At 42.1% G+C, this 23,918-nt stretch overlaps 1 protein-coding gene and 1 non-coding gene across 2 annotated transcripts in view; one reads left to right on the top strand and one right to left on the bottom strand.

The window, feature by feature from the left end:
- Positions 1-1,132: 1,132 nt before the first annotated feature.
- The window catches only part of BACE2 (beta-secretase 2), a 111,897-nt gene continuing 89,111 nt past the window's right edge, over positions 1,133-23,918 (bottom strand). The window contains exon 9 of the mRNA XM_019962810.2: positions 1,133-7,802. Coding sequence (XP_019818369.2) covers positions 7,549-7,802 — 254 coding nt within the window. The 3' untranslated portion in view covers positions 1,133-7,548. The remainder of the gene's footprint in view (positions 7,803-23,918) is intronic.
- On the top strand, positions 8,464-8,536 carry TRNAG-UCC (transfer RNA glycine (anticodon UCC)). The gene has a single exon. It is a non-coding gene; the product is annotated as a tRNA-Gly (tRNA).

The following is a 23,918-nucleotide window of genomic DNA, read 5'->3' as shown; positions in this document are numbered from 1 at the left end:
AGGACACCCGCATCGACAACAAAAGTGAAATTTGAACTCTAATCATCTGCTTTATTATGAGATATTAAACCTCCTATTCTGTTTCCCCAGTAACTATTGCTTCCCCTCCTAATGATTTGACCCTACCCCCCTCTTTTTTCCCCTTGCCTGGGTGATGGAAATTCTCCATGGAATTCTCCAGGCCAGAATACTGCAGTGGGTAGCCGTTCCCTTCTCCAGGCGACCTTCTCAACCCAGGGATCGAACCCAGGTCTCCCTCATTGCCGGCGGATTCTCTACTAGCTGAGCTACTAGGGAAACCCAAGAATACTGGAGTGGGTAGCCTATCCCTTCTCCAGCGGACCTTCCCGACCCAGGAATCGAACCGGAATTTCCTGCATTGCGGGGATGTTCTTTACCAGCTGAGCTACCAGGGCAGCCCATCTATAGTCCTTGAGAAAGAACTAAAGGCGGAGTCTTTACCAACTGAGCTATGAGGGAAGCCCATTGTCAACCAAAAAGTGTCCAGTCACTGAAAGAAGTTTGCTTTTCTAAAGGGTTGCCCACGGCTCAGGGATGATGTCCGTCTCCATGAGGTATCTGTGCTTGGCTGGAGTTGGCACACACCCCTCTCAGCTGGATCCCTAGGCTTCTGGAAGGTGTGACTGAGCACTGCGCCTGGGCAGGAAAGTGCAGCCCAGAAGCAGCTCTGCTTTCGGAGGTGGGCCCACTACAAGGGCAAACCCTTTGCTGTGTTTTCCCGGGCACGTGACTTGGAGCTGTCTTCTCACCTGCAGCATTTGGAGACCACCCCCCGCCCCCCATCCCCGCCCCATCTCCGGCAGGAGTATTCCTGGTCCGGCCATTTTCAGTTCCCACATGACAGCCCTGTTCAATCCTTGAGATCATTTAAATGTATTTGTTGGGGGTATTTTCTACAGGTGGTTTCTCTCCACCACTCCCCAGGATGGTTCTCACATTCTAAAGTATTTCATTCTTCTCCAATTTCCAGCTCTCCATTCAACTCTATCTTGAATATTTTCTAGGAACCCCCATTAAAGTAGTGCAGGTAAGCAGACCATGACATGTTGCCGACAGTAACTTCAGAAATGTGACTTGAACTGAGTGTTAAAAAAACTCCAAACCCAACAAGTTGGAAGTAGTATTTATTCAAACAAATCAGCTCTTTTATTTCCTTTTCAATGGTGCACATCTCAAACTGGTGGAACAGACAGGTAGAAAAATAAGATTATTATAGAAAATTCCACTTTTGAGGTGTATAACAATTTGGAGACTGATCAGTGACTAAGATAACCTCTTTTCAGATGACATAAACACCTCGACAGTCCTGCTCCTGGTCCTATGGTGACACAGATTTAAATCAACATGATATATTAAAAATAGAGGAATATTCCAAAAGGGAAATATAAATAACCTGAAGCATTTCCAGAAATACAAGTGACACGTATGAATTGTGTATTGAAGGATGAAAATCTGAGATACACACATAAAATACATTTTCTAAAGCACTACTTTTAGGACTTTTTTTTTTAAAGAATACAAGGCTTTCAACTCTTTAGCCAAAACATAAACACTGCTAGTGCAGAAAAGTCACCCTTTTTGAGAAAAAATCAGTGGCTACTTTACATGATTGAACATAGGGATTTTAAACTTTAAGTATATTTAATGGTGCAAATTAACAGACATAGTAGGAAATACATCATTCTAGATCACAAAACTTCATCTTTTATTAGCACATGGTAAATCTCATCCATTTTTCCCCCTCTCATTATGCTAATTCCAACCCTAAACTTCCAGCCTCATTGATAAGGATATGTAAAATTATATCCACAGTCAGGAAAAAAAAAATTAAACATTCCAAGTCACCACTAGCAGCAAAGAACACCAAATTGTAAAAGAAACTGGGGTTACCAAAGTTTATTTTTGGTGATTCTCATTACAAGTGAATAGATTCTTAATTAGCTTTGCTTATTTTTCTTTAACTCACAAAGATAATTTTTGAAAAGTTTTCTTAACTTTCACTCAGAAGTGTTACTACCAGAATGTGAGGTGCAGGTGCAATTTTATTCTAACACATGAAATGAAGCAAGCTAAAACCTTAGTTATATCAGGAAACTTTCAACTACCTCTGCACCTAACATTTAAAAAACCGGAAAAAATAAGCCCTTTTAAGACACTTGTTTCTCATGTAATTCTGATCCATGTGTGCATCATGAATAAAAAAAGTAAAATTATTCCAACGGGAAGGAAGGAAGTTCTATGGAAAAATATCAATGTCAAATTAGGCTAGGTTCCAAAGATTTTCAACATTTCAAGTTTCCTTTTAATGACATCATCAATATGACAGCTGAGTTTGTATTCAAAAATCTATTTTATAAATCTATAATTTGTAATTATATAAGTTATAATTATAAATCTACATTGGCAAAATATTCTACTCAGATAGATATGTGTGGGGCACACCTGTGTGTTAGGGCTTCCCAGGGGGCACAGTGGTGAAGAATCCACAGCCAACGCAGGACACACAGGTTTGATCCCTGGGTCAGGAAGATACCCTGCAGAAGGAAATGACAACCCATTCGTACTTAATACCAGTAACTAGAGGTTTTGAAGATACACTGCATCACTAGGAGGCCTGGCTTTGCTCTCACGACCACATCCCACAGTGTTGCTGACTTGGGGCATCAGGCCATCTCCGCTCGCCCCCGGGAAGGTGTTCTTACCAAGGCTGAAAGCTGGGTTTGTGTACTAGCATCTCCTGAGTCCAGAGCTGCCCGAATTCTGACAAGGATGTGTACGTTCAAAGCCAGTGTGGACCTGTGAGGATGCTGATGTCCAGGTGCCCTGAGGGAGGTTTCTGCTGCCCCCAAGCCTTTCTTCCTGGTCATGTCGCTGACAGCAGGTATCCCTGGAGAAGGAGTGTGCTCATGAAGCTGCAGGATTCTGAGTCAGTGAACTGGCCGGCAGGGCTGGGTTGACATGGCCGGATGCTCAGATCCTAAACTTCACCAGCTCCCTTTGGCTTCAGACTCTTGACCACGTCCCATGAACTTCCTAGGGCATGACCTTGAACCTGCAACCTAAGGATCATGTCCTGCTTGGGAGTTCAGATCTCTCCAGTTGTGTTAGAACAGAGGCGATGTCTCCAAAGCAAGTTTCTCTTTGACAAATTTGTACATCCTGAGAGGTTCCTTTGGAAAATTCCTAAGAAAGTAGGCTGCACCCCAAACTTGGGGGAAATGAGTTTCCTACGACATCCTGGGATGTTCTCAGTTCGTCCAGACGTTGGCCATCATCTACTGACCAAGGGATATGACCTCTTATTCCCATTGCCCTTCCCAGGTTCTAGAATTCTCCTAGTCCCAACCAGCACCTACTCCCTGTTCCTTGGATGAACCAGTCTTCACCTGGATCAGGTAATGCCAAGCAAGTGTAAGGGGCCACGTTTTCTGTGTTTCTGTGCTGACATCTAACACATGTTTCCAGTTTGAATGTTCTTGAAATTTGGAGTTTTCAGCTGTGTGAAATAAATGACATCTCCCATGGCTTCAGCAATGTTAAGAGTAAAAGAAATCTGCTGATTCCTGGAACTGAAGCCATTTTCCAAAAGAGCTAATTCCACTTATTTTGTTAGCATACTTTCGATTATATTTGTATTTTCCCCTCTTCACTTTCAAAATGTATTTTTCCATCTTGCTATTTAATTGAAAAACTGCCACAAGTTCAAATCTGAAATTCTTAAAACCCACGGAAACTGTACACAACAACTTCTGTTGTGTGGAGTTTTCTTGGCCCCAGAAATCTAAGTGTCTCTTTTGGCAAAACTCATCATTTTACATTTTATGGTTGGTGTTTAGTTGTTTTGCCTAAAAGAGATAACACCCTCAGTGGCAAGTATTCCCTCTGAACAGTTCTGTTATCAACTCTAATAAGTTTATGCAAGAGAAAAATGCACTGGGACTCCACTCAATTATTTGCTTTCTGCTAATAAGGATGAAGTCTGTGAAACTCAATTATTGTTGTTTATGGAACAGGCTGTCAGGCAGTGATTTATTTCTAATGACATCAGGTGACACCAGGCTAGAACTTGGCACTAAACCATGCCTGGCAACTCCCCCAGTGGGGATCTGGTAAGAGGAATTTGACAAATTTCTATTTGAGAGGAGACCCTATTAAATGAAGAAATAGTCCTTCTGCTTCTCTTGAAGGAGATAATGGAATCCCCAAAGCAAAACTGCTTTGCAGAATCTACGGCCCAAAGCTCTGTGAAGTTGTTAATACCTCATTGCTGGGAGTTACTTTCACAGTTTTGAACTGTAACTGACCCCAAATTTATTTCGGACCAAAAAGTCTGCATTTCACAGAAGCAGGTAAGAAAAATCCTTACAAAAGTCTGGGAGAGGGCTGTGTTCAGGGAGACCGTCCCTGTTGTCACACACCAGGAATCTATTTCTTTAACACCAGGTCCCTGTGTTTTGGCTCATAAGAAACACAAAATAGTTCACCATGGTGATCACACACCAGTCGGTTGCAGTTCTTCTAAATTCCAGAGGAAAAAATAAAATCAATCCCCATCTCATTGCTATTTTTGATAAACAGTTTCAGGTTCTGAAGACAGGGTTTCATTTCAGGCTTCTGAATAACTCATCAAGAATATAAAGCATCAGCCTATTTAAAAAAATACATTGTTCACGTAAAAACATCCTTTTTCTATCAGATAGTTGACAAGGTTTTGACAAAAACCTGATGCTAATTTGCATCTTTCAGGAGAGGACCATCTTCCAGCCCCTTCCACAGTGTGCTGCCTGATAAAAATGATACCCCCAAAGGGCTGCTATCTCCTTTCCTGTTCAAAGCAAGCCTGCTTGAAGGTTTGCCAAGCGAAGGATCAATTTACATAACTGGAGGAGGTGCGTGTCACTAACAGGGTTTTGACTCAAAGTCCAAATTTCAGCAGCAAGGCATGCCAGGAAAACGTCCCAATTTCAATTGTCTATTTCATTCTTGTTGCTAAGTTATGCTTTTGTAATTTCAGTATTTCCATTAAAATGTCACATCCACTGACATCTCAGATGAAAAGGTAGAGGAAATTTGATAGGAAATACAGAGCATTATAGCAAACTTCATTCAAACACCCAAGCTTGAAATCTAACTTGCTATTATCAAGTATTCTGGGAACCATGCCTGCTAGTTGGTGGCAGGAGAGACGGTCTCCAGCTCAGAAACCAAACACGGGCAAATGAAACAGAAGATGCCTGAGTAAAGCAATAAGCAGCAGAATTAACCGGGTCGTATATACAATCACCTCCTTTTATTTCAGGAGTTTGGGTTTTTCAGAGCAAGGGGAAGGTACTGTCAAGAGGTGTCACCTTCACATCCAGGTAAAGTGGACCACTAAACAGGAACCCATGAAAAAGCCAAGAGGGCAAAAAGAGAATTGGACTTCCCAGAGATTTCTATCTCTGAAATGTATTTTGAAATTATTACCTCTCAACTAGCTGAGGCTGGAAATGGCAATGAACTTCTGATGACAATGTCCTGTTCTCATCCCATTTCAAGAGGGCCCCATTCTCACCACAGCCACACCTGAAGGCATCTTAAAGAACACAGAAGATCCATGTTCTAAGATGTAACTCAGTCCTTTGCCACAAGACTGAGTGGCCCTGGGGCCCACTTAGTGTCCGCGAGGACACCAAGACACACATCAATGGCCCTGCATCTCTCCGGCACAGTCATCTTTGGCAGGGTCATCTATTTCTCAATATGGACGTGACTTGGGGAGACAGTGAACCAGGCAGGTGACTGAAACATCCACAGGAACACGAACAACATCCCAGCCAGAGGCAATGCTTCAGTGAGCCCTTCCGGGTTTGTAGTGTATATCTGACCCACCCCAACAGTGATGCAAAGGGACCCTTGAACTTGGCACACAGCAAGAGAAAGGATATTGCCTTTAAACCCTTCTTGTAATGACCTCAAGTTAAAGGCTTCTGCTTTTCTTCGCCAAAGTCCTCAAATAAATGCTAGCAAGTGTGGAGTTCCCCAAACAAGGAAACCACCGCACACCTGACTCATCACCAAAGACTGAACATGCCAAAGGGAAGAAGCATGTAGGTCAGCTGCTTGTCGCACCTGGTCAAGCTGTTTCAGCTGGGTGTGCTTGAGCCTTGGCGGTTCTGCGCACAGAAGCTCATGGTTCCAAAGCACAGGAAAAAGTAGAAATTCCCTCACATCCTCGGAGAGCTGGTCAGGGATATGGGCACTGAGCCATGTCTCTATTTCCCAAAAGAATAATCAGCAACCTACCTTCAGGGGAGACCTGGAAAAGCAACAGTTAAGCTATTGAAAGAGAATCTGTTTTTCTCCTTCATACGGTGTTTATTCATTTTGGGTAAGAGTAAGCGTATGTGATGATAACCAGCTCCGTGACAGAACATCTCCAGGTTGATCTGCAGTTCAGCACCTATTGCGTTTCTCCTGCTGGAAAGAGGATTCTTTAGGTGGGGGCAATGGCTGGAACCAGGCTGCCTGTACCCTCAGCAGGCACAGGACCCTGGGCCAAGTGTTGACAGAGGTAGTTTTTACTTTCATACCCATAGTACTATGCAAGTATTGAGTACAAAGAGTAGGCTTCCTTTGCATTTGAAGGCTTTCTGTCTTCAGAAGAGGCTGGTGGAGACTTGAGTGATCATCTCTTCCTAGTAGAGTCCAGCTCGCCTTCAGATCACAGGGAGACCCAGGACTTCCCGGGTGGTGCTAGTGGTAAAGACCCCCCCTGCCAATGCAGGAGATGCAAGAGCTGTGAGTTCGATCCCTGGGACAGGAAGATCTCCTGGAGGAAGTCATGGCAACCCACTCCAGTATTCTTGCCTGGGGAACCCGGTGGAGAGAGGAGCCTGGCGGGCGACAGTCCATAGTGTCACCAAGAGTTGGACACAACTGAAGCGACTGAACACGCAGGCAGAGCCCAGAGAGACCCAGAAAAGGGGCCTGATGCTCTCCTTCCAACTCAGAAAGGGGCAGGATGTTTTTTTATCATCAGGCCCCAGACTACTTCTCCCACTGTCATATTGCAAACCTTTTTGTATCACTTTGACGCAGATGGATCCTGGTACAAAATACCCTTAAATGTGATCAATACAAAAAGCTTCCCATTAGCTAAGAAGAGTTATAAAGTATATGCACTTATTTCTCCAGACATAGAAGGGAAAAGAGAACAAGCCAAGGCTTGTGTAGTTTTTTTTTGGGGGGGGGTGGGGGGCGGCACACCCAAATAGTTTGGCATAACCAGCTACATAAAGCCTGAAGCCCAATTCACTCTGTTTTGATTAAGAATGAGGTGCTTTTTTATTATCATTTTCCTTGGAAGTAGGGGAGAAAGAGGAAGCTGTAAAGTCAAGAATCAAAATACAGTGAATCTGGAAGGCATCTGGAAGCAAAACAGAGATTTAAGACTAGTGCGCACAGGAAGAAGCCTTGCCTTATAACCCCTGCCTGCTGCACTGAATCGTCTTAATTGTCGAGTTCACGGTCACTAGGCTTTTCTCTTCATTTCCAGCGATGCCGTACGAGCGAGGACTCATCGTTGACCACCTCGGGATCTCGGGGGTGATGCCTACACCGGACCGGAAGTAGCAGCAGGGTGATTAAAACGAGAAGGATGACTCCACACACGCTCATGAGAGTATAGGAGACAATCCACAAAACAGGCTCGTTCAACGGCAGGGCAGGGACGCAGTTGCTGGCTATGTCCTCTGTTGAGAAAGGCCCAGAAATTTCAGACACCGGAGCACCTGCGATTTCTGAGGAGACAGAAGGGGGAAAAGCCACAGCTATGAAACGAGCAGTCATCTCTATCACATGACACAAGAGACAACCGTTTGCTTTATCAGCCACAGTCAAGTCACATTGGCTCTCATGTTCCAAAGGCCCCAGAGTCTGAGCACACACCAGGGAGGTCTCGGTGGCCGTGTGCCTTCAGAGGGTCCAGTCCCCTTCTTGCTGGAGTGACAGTGTGTCTCAAGGTCTGCAGGTGCTGAACCCACATGGCAGAGAGCAATGTGTGGAAGGACACTGAAGCATCAGGTCCTTCACGACAGAACGGAGCACCAGGCAGGTGAGCATGTACCACTCAGAGCCCGCTGGTGAGTCGCGTGGCTGTGTGCCCTCAGTGGAGATGGGCAAGGAAGAGTAAAAAGCATCTAGAACAGAAAACTCAGCTGCACCTGCCAGAATCATGGGGATTTACCCTGTGGAGTCACCCTGAGTTCCTGCTCCGTGGTCGATTCCATAGTAGGTAACATGCCTACATCAGCCTGACCCACACTCCTAATGGGTTCCAAGACCAGCGGGGTCAGCCTGGCCCAGGAGACTTTTCCCCACCCCACACTTGCCCCACACTTAGACTTGTACACATCTCCAGTGTACACAGTGCCCAGAATCAACAGAGGTAAATGAGGGACTTCCCTGGTGGTTCAGTGGTTAAGACTTTGCACTTCCATTGCAGGGGGAGTGGGTTCAATCCCTACTCAGGGAACTAAGATCCCACATGCCTTGAGGTGAAAAAAATAAAATAAAAAGAGTGTTAAATGAGTATACCAGTGGATTTAGGACATAGTTGGTAACAAGGAAAAAAAAAAAAAAAAAACCAAAACAGCTACAATTCTACCCATTACTTTGCAAACTGATTCCTGAAAAGCATTCTCCCTGGAGAAGGACTTCCTAAAGCAGGTTTGGGGATCACTAGTATTTCATTTGTCTGTACTAGACTGATCTGCTCCTTTCCAAGTATAGAATTTACTTGGCATCCCAAGTTTTACTTGGAAAAAGAAAAAGGCCTCATTTAAACTGACTCATTTAAACCCATTTAAACTGACTGCTAAGCATTTAATTTTCCTATAGGTAAAGCCTCAAGATCCTAAGGCCTGCCCAGTAAGATCTTTTTTTACTGAGGGAAGAAAAAGTCAAAACAATAATGGAATCACAGCCTTTAAAGGTATGGTCTAAAGTGAGGGGAAAGACAAATGTGAATAATTTGCAAAGAGGTTGCTTTTTCTTACTACAGATGTGGATTCTGTTAACACGGATCCATGGCTTTTTCTCTTCCCAGGTGGTGCTAGTGGTAAAGAACCTGCCTGCCAATGCAGGAGACATAAGCGATGTGGGTTTGATCCCTGCATTAGGAAGATACCCTGGAAGAGAATATGACAACCCGCTCCGTATTCCTGCCTGGAGAATCCCACGGAAAGAGGAGCCTGGAGGGCTACAGTCCACAGGGTCACAGAGAGTTGGACATGACTTAAGTAACTTAGCATGTAGCATGCCTGACTTTTTCTAAAAGTGATGGGAGAGAAAAGCAAGAAACAGAACGTGCAAACATCTCTGAAGAGAGGGATGCGGACCTTCTGTTCGTCTAGACGCTCAAGTGCCTACAGCCATCCTCAGCTAATGACAGAAAGAAAAGTGAAGTGTTAATTACTCAGTTGTGTCAGACTTTTTGCGACCCTGTAGACTGTAGTGCGCCAGGCTCCTCTGTCCATGGGATTCTCCAGGCAAGAATACTGGAGTGAGTTACCATGTTCTCCTCCAGGGATCTTCCTCACCCACGGACTGAACCTGGGTCTCCTGAATGGCAGGCAGATTCTTTACCATCCAAGCCATAGGGAAGCCCTAGAGCATTTAACAAACATTACATAACAAGGGCTTCCCTGATGGCTCAGTGGGTCAAGAATTCACTTACCAAGCAGAAGATGCAAGAGACACAGGTTAGATCTCTGGGTCAGGAAAATCCCCTGGAGAAGGAAATGGCAACCCACTCCAGTATTCTTGCCTGAAGAATCCCATGGACAGAGGAGCCTGGTGGGCTACAGTCCATGGGGTCACAAAGAATTGTATACAATGGAGCATACACATTGTTACATAACAAAAATAACCTTTATTACAAAGGGATAGTATGGTAAAAAATTGGAAACTGTAAGTAAACAAGGAAATAAAAACACGCTCAAAATTTACCACTCAGAAATAGCCAATACTGACATTTTTGGATATAATCAAAGGCATCAGTTTTTTAAACAAAGACAGAATCATGCTGTTCCATACACTGTATTTTCACTTTATATGTGATATGTCTTTTCATATCATTTAATTTTCAACCATGCTGTTTTTATGATTATACAAAAACCATATTATAGATGTATCAAATCTGCTTACCAATCTCTGAGTCCATTTAAGTGGTTTTTAATATTTCCACCACTGTGAACACTGACATATGAAACATCATGTACCTAAGTCTTTGCCCTTATTCATAGTTTGTTTCAGAATGAATTAATAAAGTAAAACTATGGGTCAAGGTACGCTCACTTTTAGGCATCTAGATATATGCTGACAACATACACACAAGAAAGGCTGAGACTACACACGTGCCCATCAACACAAGCTGGGGTGCCGCTTCTCACACTCTTACCAACATCAGCATCTGTAAGGAAGAACGATGGTGCTCAATCCAAAACCATGTCTGTAGTTCTTTGATTACTAGTTGGGGGCCCATTTGAAAAATACCCTCATTGACCATTTCTATTATAATTCCTATCTTTTTCTCATGGATTTGTAAGAGTCATGTATATAGTAAAAAACTTTCTTTTGTTGCAAATGTCCTTCCACAGTAGGCCATTTGTCTTTTCAAAGATTCATTTCCTTTATAAATAGAGAAGCTTTAACAAGCAATTATGAGAATGAAACATGCTTAGTGGAAAGATAATATCTTAATAGAACAAAGCACCAAGAAATGAAAAGTCACTTGAAACCACTTCTGTTTCCAGACAAGATGGAAGAGGGACAAGATTTACCCTTCCACTTGAAACAACTAAAATAATAGACCAAAAAAAATATGAAAAAGATTCTGAAGATATTAAAATTTGGGTAAAGAGACACAGTAAACCCTGAGGGATGGAAACAGATGGAGCCAGCCTCCCAGGTACCCTTCTTCCTACACTGAGAGAGTTTCTGGGCAGTGGAACAGTCAAGGGTGTCACCCAAGTTGGGGGGACAGAGGCAGAAACCCAGAGAAGCAAAGGCTCTTGGGGTTTGCAGGTAGCAAGATGCAGAGGAGAGAGTGAAACCCCACACATCCCCAGAGGACTTCCCCGGAGCCATCAGCCTAGCGCTGACCTTAAAATGAATGAGGGCCAGTGAAAGGATGAAAAGAAACTGTGCTTGGAGCTCACACAAGAATCATGTGAGCTCACACAACAATAATAATTCTTATGCTCACATAAGAATAATGACTGTGGCCAGTTATTTCCTGTTTAACTGCTTCCCACAGTGAAAAACAAAAACCCAGAAAAACTCACTCTTTAAGGGTACTTAAAGAGTACTAAAGGTCTTTCCTTTGTAGTAGGAAAGATTATCCCTAGACTAACACTACTCTGATGCCTCTGATAAAGCTTAAAAGCAAGACAAAAAAGGATCAAACTCTTTATGAGGAAATTAATTGTGACCCAGAACAAATCTCAAGAGTATTTTAAAGAACACAAAAGTATTCAGCACCCAACAGGGTAAAATTCACAATGTTTGTCATCTAATACAAAATTACCAAAGTGCAAAGAAACAGAAAAATTCATAACAGGGAAAAATTAATAAATTAAACTTTAGGAAGAAATAACACAGGTGATAGGATTATTAGAAATTATATTAAGTCAGTTATTATTACTCTATTCTACTTAGGAAATGATAGACAAAATATTCAGTTCAGTTCAGTTCAGTCGCTCAGTTGTGTCCGACTCTTTGCGACCCCATGAATCACAGCACACCAGGCCTCCCTGTCCATCAGCAACTCCTGGAGTTCACCCAAACTCATGTCCTTCGAGTCAGTGATGCCATCCAGCCATCTCATCCTCTGTCGTCCCCTTCTCCTCCTGCCCCCAATCCCTCCCAGCATCAGAGTCTTTTCCAATGAGTCAACTCTTTGCATGAGGTGGCCAAAGTATTGGAGTTTCAGCTTCAGCATCAGTCCTTCCAAAGAACACCCAGGACTGATCTCTTAGTCACATTAAATAGAGACATGTGCTCAGTTGTGTCCACCTCTTTTGTGACCCCATGGACTATAACCACCAGGCTCCTCCGTCCATGGGATTCTCCAGGCAAAAATACTAGAGTGGGTTGCCATTTCCTTCTCCAGGGAATCTTCCCAACCCAGGGATTGAACCCACGTCTCCTGTGTCTCCTACATTGGCAGGCAGATTCTTTACCACTGTGCCACCTGGGAAGTCCTAAAATACAAACTATAAAAAAGACATAAATCAAACTTCTAGGGATTAAAAACTACATTACATGAGATGAAAAATATACTGGATGGTGTTAATAGCAGGTTACACATTGGGAAAAAAAAGATAAGTGAACTTGAAAACACAGCAATATGAATGACTAAAATGAAACAAAGTAAAATACTGAAAAAAAAAATAGAAAATCAGTCACCTGTGCAACCATCCAAATAAGAGGAGAGGATGGGAGGCAGAAAGAGTATATGAAGCAATAGGAACCAAAAATTTTCCAAACGGGATAAAAACTATAAACCCACTGATCCAAGAGACTCAGAGAACCCCAAGTACAAGAAACACGAATACACTAGTGAATTGCTGATAACCAGTGTTAAAGAGAAAATCTTTAAAGAAGAGAGGAAAAGAAATATTATGTACCAAGCAACAAAGAAAAGGATTGTAGATGATTTCATGTCAGAAACTATACAAGCTCTAAGACAGTGGAGTGATATCTTTAGAGTACCAAGGGGAGAAACCCAGCCAGCCTAGAACTCTATCCCAAACAAAAGTATTTATGAAAAGTGAAGATAAAGCAGTGTTTTCAGACATATACAAGCTGAAAGAATTTATCATAAGCAGACATACACACACATACACTCATGTATTCATATTGAAATATTATTCAGTCTTGGACATCTTGCCATCTGAGCAACATGGATGAGCCTGGAGAATACTGCTAAGTGGAATAAGCCAGGCACAGAAGGACAAACACGGCACGATCCACCTACATATGAAATCTAGAAAAAGTCAAACATAGATTCAGAGAGTACAACAGCGGTTGCTGGGGGTACAGGTAAGGGGAGATACTGGTTAAGGGAGGCAAAGTTTTAGTTATGCAAGATGAGTAAGTCTGGGATTTAAGGTACAGCATGGTGACTGTAGTTAACAGTACTGTAGGCTTGAAATTTGCTAAGAGGGTGTACTTAAGTGTTCTTACTACCAGCAAAAAAAAAAGGAAAAAAGGATTATGTGAGATGATGGATATGTCCACTACTTTGAGTAATCATTTTACAGTGGGTTCCTCGGGAGCTCAGTGGTATAAAAACAGCAACAAAAAAACCTGCCTGCCAATGCAGGAGATGTGGGTTCGAGCCCTGGGTTGGAAAGGCCCCTGGAGGAGGGCATGGCAACCCACTCCAGTATTCTTTCCTGGAGAATCTCCATGGACAGAGGAGCCTCGCAGGCTACAGTCCATGGGGTCACAAAGCGTTGGACATGACTGAGCAACTAAACAACAATAAATCATTTTACAACGTACACGCATATCAAAGCATCAAGTTGTACACCTTAAATATACATAGCTTTTATTTGTCAATTTGTACCTCGATAAAACTGAAAAAAAGAAAGAAAGCATTACCTCAGATCTGAACTATCAAATGCACTAAAGGAAACCCTTCCAGCAGAAGAAAAATGAGATCAGGTAGAAACAGGGGTTTACACACAGAAATGAACACTAGAAATGGTAACTATGTAGGCAATTGTAAAATCTTTATTTCTAACTTTAAATATTTAAAAAGATAACTGATTCAAGCAAAAGTGATCACAATGTACTCCAATCTCCAATTGGAGAATGTACACAGTCTCCAACGCAGGAGACCTAAGAGATGTGGGCTCGATCCCTGGGTCGGGAAGAACCCCTGGAAGAGGACACGGCAACCCACTCCAGTATCCTTGCCTGGGAAATCCCATGGACAGAGGAGCCGGTGGGCTACAGTCCATAGGGTCACACAGAGTTGGACACAACTGAAGTGACTTAGCATTCACGCACAGGAGATTTGTAAAATATACGTGATAGTAATATTCTAGAAAGGACAGAGGCAAGACAGGGAAGGGCGGTTTGTAGGTTTGTTTACTACAGGAAGCGGTAGGCGTGATAAAGTAAATGGATACTACAAACCCTAGAGCCACTAAAATAACACAGCCAAGAGTCATAGCTAGTAAACTAGCCGAGGAGATAAAAATACTCAATTCAAGAGAAGATGGAAAAAGAGAAAAAAGGAACAGCTGAGACAGAGAAAACACATAGCAAGACTACAGACTCAAATCCAACCGTATCAATCATCTCATGAAATATAAATAGTCTACACTAGGGGTTTGTGAACTTTTTCCATAAAGACCAGACTGTAAACATGTTAATTTTGGGGGTCACACATGGTTTCTATCATATATTCCTTCTGATTTTTTAACAACCATTTAACAATGTAAAAACCATTCTTAGTTCACGGGCCATATGGAAGCAGGTCACATGCCAGATTTAGCTACTGGCTGGTGTTTGCTGATGTCTGGTCTAAGCACTGCAGTTAAAAAATGGGGATTGTCAAACTGGATAAAAAGCAAGACCCAACTATATGCTACCTACAAGAAACCCACTTTAAATGTTACTACTCAATTATGTTGAAAGTCATAGGATTTAAAAAGATGTATCGTGCCAACGCTCATAAAAAGAAGCCCAGAGTGCATATAATAATACCAGACAGGAGATCCAGAGCAGAGTACTATCAGATAAATACAGTAATTTCATAATGATAAAATGTTCAGTTCATAAACATGGCATAATACTAGATGTTTTTATACCTAATAACAGAATTTCAAAATACATAAAATAAGAATGGTAAAAGTGTAAGGAGGAAGAAACAATTTTACAAAGAGAGTACGAGATTTCAAATTCTTTTTCTTAAAAATAGATAGAAAATAACAAAGGACATAGATGACCTGAACAATTCTATCACCTAACTTAACAATTATAGAATACTCCACCCACACAACAGAACATGCAGTTTTCAAGAGCACTTGGAATACTTACCAAGATAGACTATTTCCTGGGCCACAATACAACTTTCAATACATTGAAAAGGAGTCAACTTCTAGTAAGTGTGCTCTCTGGCAATGGTGGAACTAGACATTAGCAACTGAATGATGACTGGAAAATCCCTAAATATTTGGAAACATTTCTAAAACTATAAAATGCTTAGAAAAAACATAGGAGGAAATCTTCATATCATCAAGTGGAACAAAAAATTTCTTAGCTATAACACCAAAATACACAATTTATAAAAGAAAAACATCGATTGAGTCTTATTTCATAAAAATTAAGAATATGTCCTCTTCGAAAGACAATGTTAAGAGGCTGAAAATATTGGGAGAGAATATTTGCAAGTCCCATTTTTGACAAGAGATTTGCATTCTGAATATAAAAAATTCTGACTCAAAAATAAGAAAACAAGTGTGTGTGCTAAGTTGCTTCAGCACGACTCTGCGACCCTATGGCCTGTAGCCTGCCAGCCTCCTCTGTCCATGGGACTCTCCAGGAAAGAATATTGGAGTGGGTTGCCATGCCTTCCTCCAGGGCATCTTCCTGACCCAGGGATCTAACCTGAGTCTTTTTATCTCCTGTGACGGCAGGCGGTTCTTTACACTAGCACCACCTGGGAAGCCCAAGAAAAGAGCAACTTAGTATAAACATGGGCAAGAAAACCGGAAAAGATACTTCACCAAAGAAGATGCTGCTGCTGCTGCTGCTGCTAAGTCATTTCAGGCGTGTGCGACCTCATAGACGGCAGCCCACTAGGCTCCTCTGTCCCTGGGATTCTCCAGGCAAGAACACTGGATTGGGTTGCCATTTCCTTCTCCAATGCATGAAAGTGAAAAGTGAAAGTGAAGTTGCTCAGTCGTGCCAGACTCTTAGTGACCCCACGGACTGCAGGCTACCAGGCTCCTCTGTCCATGGGATTTTCCAGGCAAGAGTACTAGAGTGGGGTGCCATTGCCTTCTCTGAAGAAGATGGGTGAATGGCAAATAAGCACATGAAAAGATGGGAAAGCCTATTAGCCATTAAGGAAAGGCAAATTTAAACCACAATAAGACACCACTACCTACCTACTAGGGGCTTCCCCAGTAGCTCAGTGGTAAAGAATCCACCTGCAATGCAGGAAACATGGATTTGACCCTTAGGTTGGGAAGATCTTCTGGAGCAGGACTAAACAACAGCAGCAGCTACCTATTAGAATGGAAAAGACTGGCCATATCAAATGCTGATGAGTATGTAGAGGCACTGAAACACTCAATCACAGCTGGTGGGAATGGAAAATGATGCAGTCAACTCTGAAAAACAGTTTGGCGATTTCTTAGGAAGAAAATCACGTCCCCTTGATACGACTCAGCCATTCCACTTCTAGGCATTTATTCAGGAGAAATGAAAATTATGTCCAAGGACTTCAACACTAATTTTCAGAGCAACTTAATTTATAACAGCCCCCAAACCCAGAAATAACCCAAATATCAAAAGGTGAAAGGGGGTAAACCAATTATATCTGTGCAACTGAGTAGGCTGCAGTCCAGGGGGTCGCTAAGAGTTGGACACGACTGAGCGATTTCACTTTCACCTTTCACTTTCATGCATTGAAGAAGGAAATGGCAACCCACTCCAGTGTTCTTGCCTGGAGAATCCCAGGGACGGGGGAGCCTGGCAGGCTGCCGTCTATGGGGTCGCACAGAGTCGGACAGGGCTGAAGCGACTTAGCAGCAGCAGCAGCAACTGAGTACTGCACAGCATAAAAGTGAATGAACTAGTGATACATGAAACAAAAAGAAGTCAATCTTAAAACAATTACGCTGAGTGAAAGAAGCCAGGCAAAAAGGAATGCATGCTATTATTCATTTATATGAAATTCTAACAAGGGAAAAGGAATCTGTAGTGAGAGAAGGCAGAGCAGGGGCTATCTGGGGTTGGGGTTGGGGGCAGCAAGGTCTAGGGGGTAGATAGAAAAGTACAAGGAAATTTGGGGGCTTGATGGAAATATTTATCATCTTATGTAAAACTTTTCAAATTGTACCCTGTAATGTGCACGGCTCATTTCATATCTCAACAACATTTTTAAAAAATCAAAAGAACAAGGCAGTCAAAAAATGCATCAAAGAATAACAGATGTGAAAATGATTGCATTCAGGATGAAAAAGAAAAAACAAAACCAACCCCAGATCTGTTAGGTTGCTAGCAATTGATTTTAGCATTGTTCTTTAAGTGTAATGCCCAAGCTTATACACTTTTTCATATCACACACACACCTTCCTAGACTTATGATGGGGTTACATTGCAATAAAAGCATGGTGAGTTGAAAATATCACTAAATCAAAAATGCATTTAATACACCTAACCTACTGAACACCCTGGCTTAGCCTGGACTATCTTAACTGAGCTCAAAACACCTACATTTGCCTACAGGTGCGCAAAATCAGGGCTTCCACTTGGCTCAGTGGTGAAAATCCACCTGCTGTGTAGGAGACCTGGGTTTGATCCCTGGTTCAAAAAGATCCCCTGGAGGAGGAAATGGCAACCGACTCCAGTATTCATGCCTGGGAAATCCCATGGACAGAGGAGCCTGGTGGGCTATAGTCTACGGGGTTGCGAGAGTCGGACACGACTTAAAGGCTGAGCATGTACACATGGGCAAAATCATCTGAGACAAACCCTATTTTATAACACTGGGTTGAATCTCTCCTGTAATTTATTGAATACTGTATTGAAAGTGGAAAACAGCACCTGTGGGTACCAAGTAGTTCTAAGGATATCGGTTATTTACACTTGTGATCACCTGCCTGACTGGGAGCTGTGGCTGCCACAGCCCAGCACTCCACAAGCATCGGACCACGTATCGCCAGCTCAGTGAAGGATCCAAATTCACACCTCGAAGTAAACTTTTTACTGAATGCATATGGCTTTCACACCATTATAAAGTTAAAAAATCTCAAGTCAAACCATCATTTAAGTCTAGGACCATCTGTACATATATATAAATACAATAAAAATAGTAAAAAAAAAAATCATCCAACTTTCTTTAATGTACGTGTGTCATTCTTATAATCAGGAAAGTTATATATCTTTTAAAAAGTTTTTGAGAACTAGCACCCATTTAAGGTTGTCAGACATAATGTATCATCTGGAGACAACAGACTTCTCATTTGCTAACTCAACATGAAGGGCTTTCCAGGTGGTAAAGAACTTGCCTGCTAATGCAGGAGATGTTAAAGATGCGGGTTCGATCCCTGAGTTGGGAAGATCCCCTGGAAGAGGAAATGGCAACCCACTCCAGTATTCTTGCCTGGAGAATCCCATGGACAGAGGAGCCTGGTGGGCTATAGTCCATGGGATCACAAAGAGCTGGACATGATTGAGCATCTGACCATAGCACTCAACACTAAAGGAAAGTTGATTTTCAATTACATCTGGGACTTCCCTGGTGGTCCATTGGTGACCTGCCAATCTGCCTGCCAATCCAGGGAACATGGGTTTGATTCCTGATCTGGGAAGATCCCACATGCTGTGGGGCAACTAAACCCACACACCACAACTACTGAGCCAGTGCCCTAAACCTATGCTCCAGAACAAGAGAAGCCACCGTAATGAAAAGCTCGCACACTGCCACTAGGGAGTAGCCTCTGCTTGCTGCAACTAGAGAAAGCCTGTGTGTAGCAGCTAAGACCCAGTGCAGTCAAAAATTATTATTTATTTAAAAATAAATGAATAATAAATAAACAACATCTAGAGGATATTTTCTAGAAATGCCACTCACAGAAAAGCCTGCACATATATTCAGTTCAGTTCAGTTCAGTCGCTCAGTCGTGTCCGACTCCTTGCACATATATTACACATACTATTAATTCTTTGGTCTCAGAACTTTTAACTTCATTTGTTGTTTAGTTGCTAAGTCGTGTCCAACTCTTTGTAACCCCTGGAATGCAGCATGCCAGGCTTCCCTGTCTTTCACTGTCTCCCGGAGTTTGCTCAAACTCCATGTCCACCAAGTCAGTGGTGCCATCCAACCATCTCATCCTCTGCCACCCCCTTCTCCTCTTGCCCTCAATCTTTCCCAGTATCAGGGTCTTTTCCAATGAGTCGACTCTGCATCAGGTGGCCAAAGTATTGGAGCTTCAGCATCAGTCCTTCCAAAGAATATTCAGGGTTGATTTCCTTTAGGATTGACTGGTTTGACGTCCTGAGAAGCCATAGTATACTGTAGCTAAAAGCATGGTCCCTGGGGTTCAAATCCTACTTGTCACTTATGAGCTGTGTCATTTTGGTCAAGTTATTTAACTTCAGTGCCCTGCAGTTTCCCCATCCGTAAAGAGAAGATAATAACAGCACAGTCCTTGTTGTGTGGGTAATCAAGTGAACAGGAGGTAAGTACTTAGCATGGCGCCTGGAGTAAGGCCAGTGTTTACGGGATGTCAGCTGTTAACACACTGTTATTCTAAATTCTTTCACCAAAGTCTTGGGTTAAAATTTTAATCATGCATTTTTTATCTTATCGCCTAGGAGGTGAGGACCTAGTTGATAATGAATGTCTGAAGAAGATATCTCCTTTACCAACATTTATCATGGTCAGGTCCTTTCCATCATAGCATACAAAACAAAGTGACTTGTCCCCTTTGATGGATGGATCAGTCAGTACTGAGATGCGTTCTGAGTGGACATGGTTTACTAGAAAAGTGTCCTGGGTTACAGGACAGGTGTAATGGATTTGGTACCACCTTGCTGTGCAACTACCTGAAGTCGTTTACTATCCCGAAGCCTCGTTGTTCTTTTCTGTAAAGTGAGGAAGCAGGGCTGCCTAATCTATGTCTTTGGGGGCCCTTGGCTTTGGCATCATTTGGTTGTACTCTAAGTAAATGTCAGAGGCGTATCTCTGAGACTCTGTTCTTAACAGCTAACTTTCCTATTTTTAAACATGAACCAGAAGATCCAATTTCAACCTGCAGCAAAGAAAATTCACAGTGAAACGACTGCCACAATCCATGATGTGTCTCAGATTTTCTAAGCTGAAATCTATACAGCTCTTGGGTGCTAAATGTCTCAATCTATAAAAAGAGATGGGTGGTATTTCAGAAGCTTTGGATACATTAAGAGAAAGTTGTCAATTTTAGCACTCTATTATTTTCCTAGCTTTAGGACACTTGGCCCAGGCAACAGAGAGGCAGTTGAAAGTATTGCAGTGCCTCATACCTATTCCAGGCACGGGAGACTGTGCTGAAGACCCCGGTTGGCCCGCTCCATGATTCACTGTGACTCCTGCCTTGTTTATCTGATCTGAGACTAGAATAGTGACTATCCGTAGGAGTGGAGGGTGAGTCGAGGAGAAGCAGGGGCAGCAGAACAGAAGCATCTTGGGGTCTTTTTCCAAAATACCCATCACCCTCCCACCCACCACCATTCTGATACAGCATGGCTAACAGAAGGAGGTGAGGCTATGGAGCATGCATATTTTAAAAAGCTCCCCAAGAGGTTATAATCCAAGAGCTCCTACTCACTGCTCTCCTTCCTGCCTCAGCCCATCCCTTATACAGAAGTCTAATCCCAGAAACTAAGTGGTGTTTGACAAACACAGATTATTATGAAAACCAAAATAAGACCCAGGGCAGGGGAAAGGGGAGTTCCCAAAGATTTTTCAAGTGCTGGTTGATGTAAAGGTAGAACTTTCTCCTGCTATAACACATAGAAATGAGAATAAAACAACGCTCAATTTAAAATATGCAGCTGAAGTCAGAAACAGACCCTAGTGCTGCAGTTTCAATACCCAGAAAGTAGGGGGCAGGGTGGTGGTGGTGGTGCCTGATGCCAGCACCAAGGAGAGACGTACTAGAGCTGAGATGCCAGTGAAAGTCTGGCCCATCGGTACAGGGAGCCAGAAAATCTCTACCAATAAGTAAGCCTGACTCTCTCTGAGGTTTGAGAAGGGGTAGAAGTTGAAGGGAAGAGAGATTCTTCCATGAGAAATGGAACCTCCAAACCAGTACCTCAAGCATGGCTGACATATAAATTTATACAACTTGGTATAGAAACCCTATATTTGGTTTGAAAACACCCAACAGAAAAATGCAAAATTGCTTTATAGGAACATTTTTACAAACCAAAGTGCACTGAAGTCTCTCAGATGGGAAAATAAAAGCACTTTCACCAAAGATGAACTTCCCTGGTGGCTCAGACGATAAAGCATCTGCCTATAATATGGGAGACCCGGGTTTGATCCCTGGGTCAGGAAGATCCTCTGGAGAAGGAAATGACAACCCACTCCAGTACTCTTGCCGGGAAAATCCCATGGACGGAGGAGCATGGTAGGCTACAGTCCATGGGGTCACAAAAAGTTGGACACGACTGAGTGACTTCACTTTTCACTTTCACCAAAGATAAGTTCACAACAAAAAAATTACGAACCAAGTGAGAAAACAAATCCACCATGAGAGAACAGTCAGCAGACACGAAACAGGGAGATGAGTTCCCCTTCAACGTTAGAAAATACAGCGATCTGCTTAAATTATACAATAGCTGCGTTTAAAGGGATTAAAAGCTCACTAAAACATCAACAAGATTATTTTTTTAACTGAACAAGCTGATTCAAAAGTTCATAAAGGAAAAGAAAATTAAGAATAGCAGAGAAGTTTTGAAAAAAAGAACAAAAGGAAAATAATACTCTACAACATATCAACTGAACAAAATAGTAAGTCCAGAAATAAATATATATTTCTCGAGTATTTATTTGAATTTGGTATGCAATAATAGTGGGACTTCAAATTAGTCAAGAAGAGATAGATCATTTGATAAATGTTATAGAAACAATCTGGTAGTCATCTTGGGGGAAGATATTTAATCTATACATTCTATGCCAGGGGAAACCAGATGTAAAAGTACTTAACTCACAGAATAATTTTAGTGAGGAAGATAATTTGAAATGGAACATTAAGCCCAAGAACCTTAGAGCAAAAGACTGATATACTTAAATGCATAAAAGTAAATAGTTTTTACACTAAAATTCATCAGAAGCAAAGTTTAAGAATAATTTACAATTGAGATATGAATTTTAGTGTTTTTCGCCCCGTCCAGACAAATGTACACATAAAGAGCTCTTACAAATTAACACAAAAAACTAAAAACCCAACAAAAAACAAATGGGGAAAAGATCAGCGTAGATAGTTCACAGAAAATGAAAAACAAATGCCTTTAGATACATAAAAAGAAACTCAACCTCACCTATATAAAGCAATACAATTAAAACTACACTGAGATAATCTTTTCCACCCATCAGATTGGCAAAATTCCCCAAGGTCACCATGTTGGTGAGTCTGACTGGAGAAACAGGCCATCACATACATTGCTAGAGAACTACTATAGCCAGGTATAAACAAGCATAACCTGTTAGGAAAGCAATGTGACAATATCCATCAAGATTACAAATGCTACACCCTTCAACCCAGTAATTTTACTTCTAGTAATCCAACCTGGAGGTATACTTTCTTATGTGTGAATAGACATATATAAATGGTGTTCATTGTAGCATCATTGTAACAACAAAAGTTTAGAAATAATCTAAATATCTATCAATAAGGATTAAACAAATTAGGAAACACCCATACAACAGATCATGATGCTCAAAAATTAATAATAAGGGAAGATTTTATGTACTCTATATGATTGACTTTGGGCTTCCCTGGTGGCTCAGACAGTAAAGAGTCTGCCTGCAATGCAGGAGACCCGGGTTCAGTCCCTGGGTTGGGAAGATCCCCTGGCAGAAGAAATGGCAACCCACTTCAGTATTCTTGCCTGGAAAAATCCCATGGAGGTAGGAGCCTGGTGGGCTACAGTCCAAGGGGTAGCAAAGAGCTGGACACGACTGAGCGACTCATTGGATTGGATAGAAAAGTAAACTAGTACATTTGAGAAAATACAGAATAGCATTTCTGGAAATGAAATATACAGTCAATGTAGTTAAAAACTTACAGAATAGGTTAAACAGATTAAACACAGCTGAAGAGAGAACGAGGCTAATACAAGATGTATCTGAGGAGCCCACACAGAACTCAGCAAAGATGAGGAGAGAAAAATATGAATAAAAGGTCAAGGGATATGTAGGAAATAATGAGAAATCCCAAAATTTATTTTATAGAAGACTAGAAGAAAATAGGAAGAATGGATATGAGGCAATAGTGGAAGAGATATTACTGAGAATTTTCTAGGGTTGATGATGAAAAACATAAATTATCAGAATCAGAGAGTACAATGAGTTTTAGCAAGCTAATAAAATAACCTACATCTAGATATATCATGGTGAAAACTCAGAACACCAAAAATATAAAATTAAAAGAACTCTCAACATTGTCCAGGGAGAAAGAAAAGATTACCCTTCAAGATGTAACAATGGAAACGCACTGCCAATTATGATGGCAGGAGCATAATGAATAGCATCTTCAGAACACAAAGGGAAAACGGTCAACCTAAATTCCATACGTAGCTAAATTATGATTCAAGAAATGGTGAGGACTTCCCTGCTGGTGCAGCGGATGAGAATCTACCTGCAAATAAAGAGGACATGGGTTCAATCCGTGGTCCAGGAAGATTCCACATGCCACAGGGCAACCCAGCCCGTGCACCACAACTTCTGCATCTATGCTCTACAGCCTGCGAGCCACGACTACTAAGCCTGTGTGCAGTAAGTACGACAGCCCAAGCACCCTAGATGTGCACAGCGTAACTACTGAACCCACGTGCTGCAACTGTTGAAGCCCGCGTGCCTACAGCCTGTGCTCCCCAGTAAGAGAAGCCACCGCAGTGAGAAG

Source organism: Bos indicus, chromosome 1 (assembly GCF_029378745.1).
Source record: "Bos indicus isolate NIAB-ARS_2022 breed Sahiwal x Tharparkar chromosome 1, NIAB-ARS_B.indTharparkar_mat_pri_1.0, whole genome shotgun sequence".
NCBI classification, from domain to species: domain Eukaryota; kingdom Metazoa; phylum Chordata; class Mammalia; order Artiodactyla; family Bovidae; genus Bos; species Bos indicus.
Note: the sequence above shows the minus strand (reverse complement) of the source record. Positions and strands in the feature narration are given on the sequence as shown.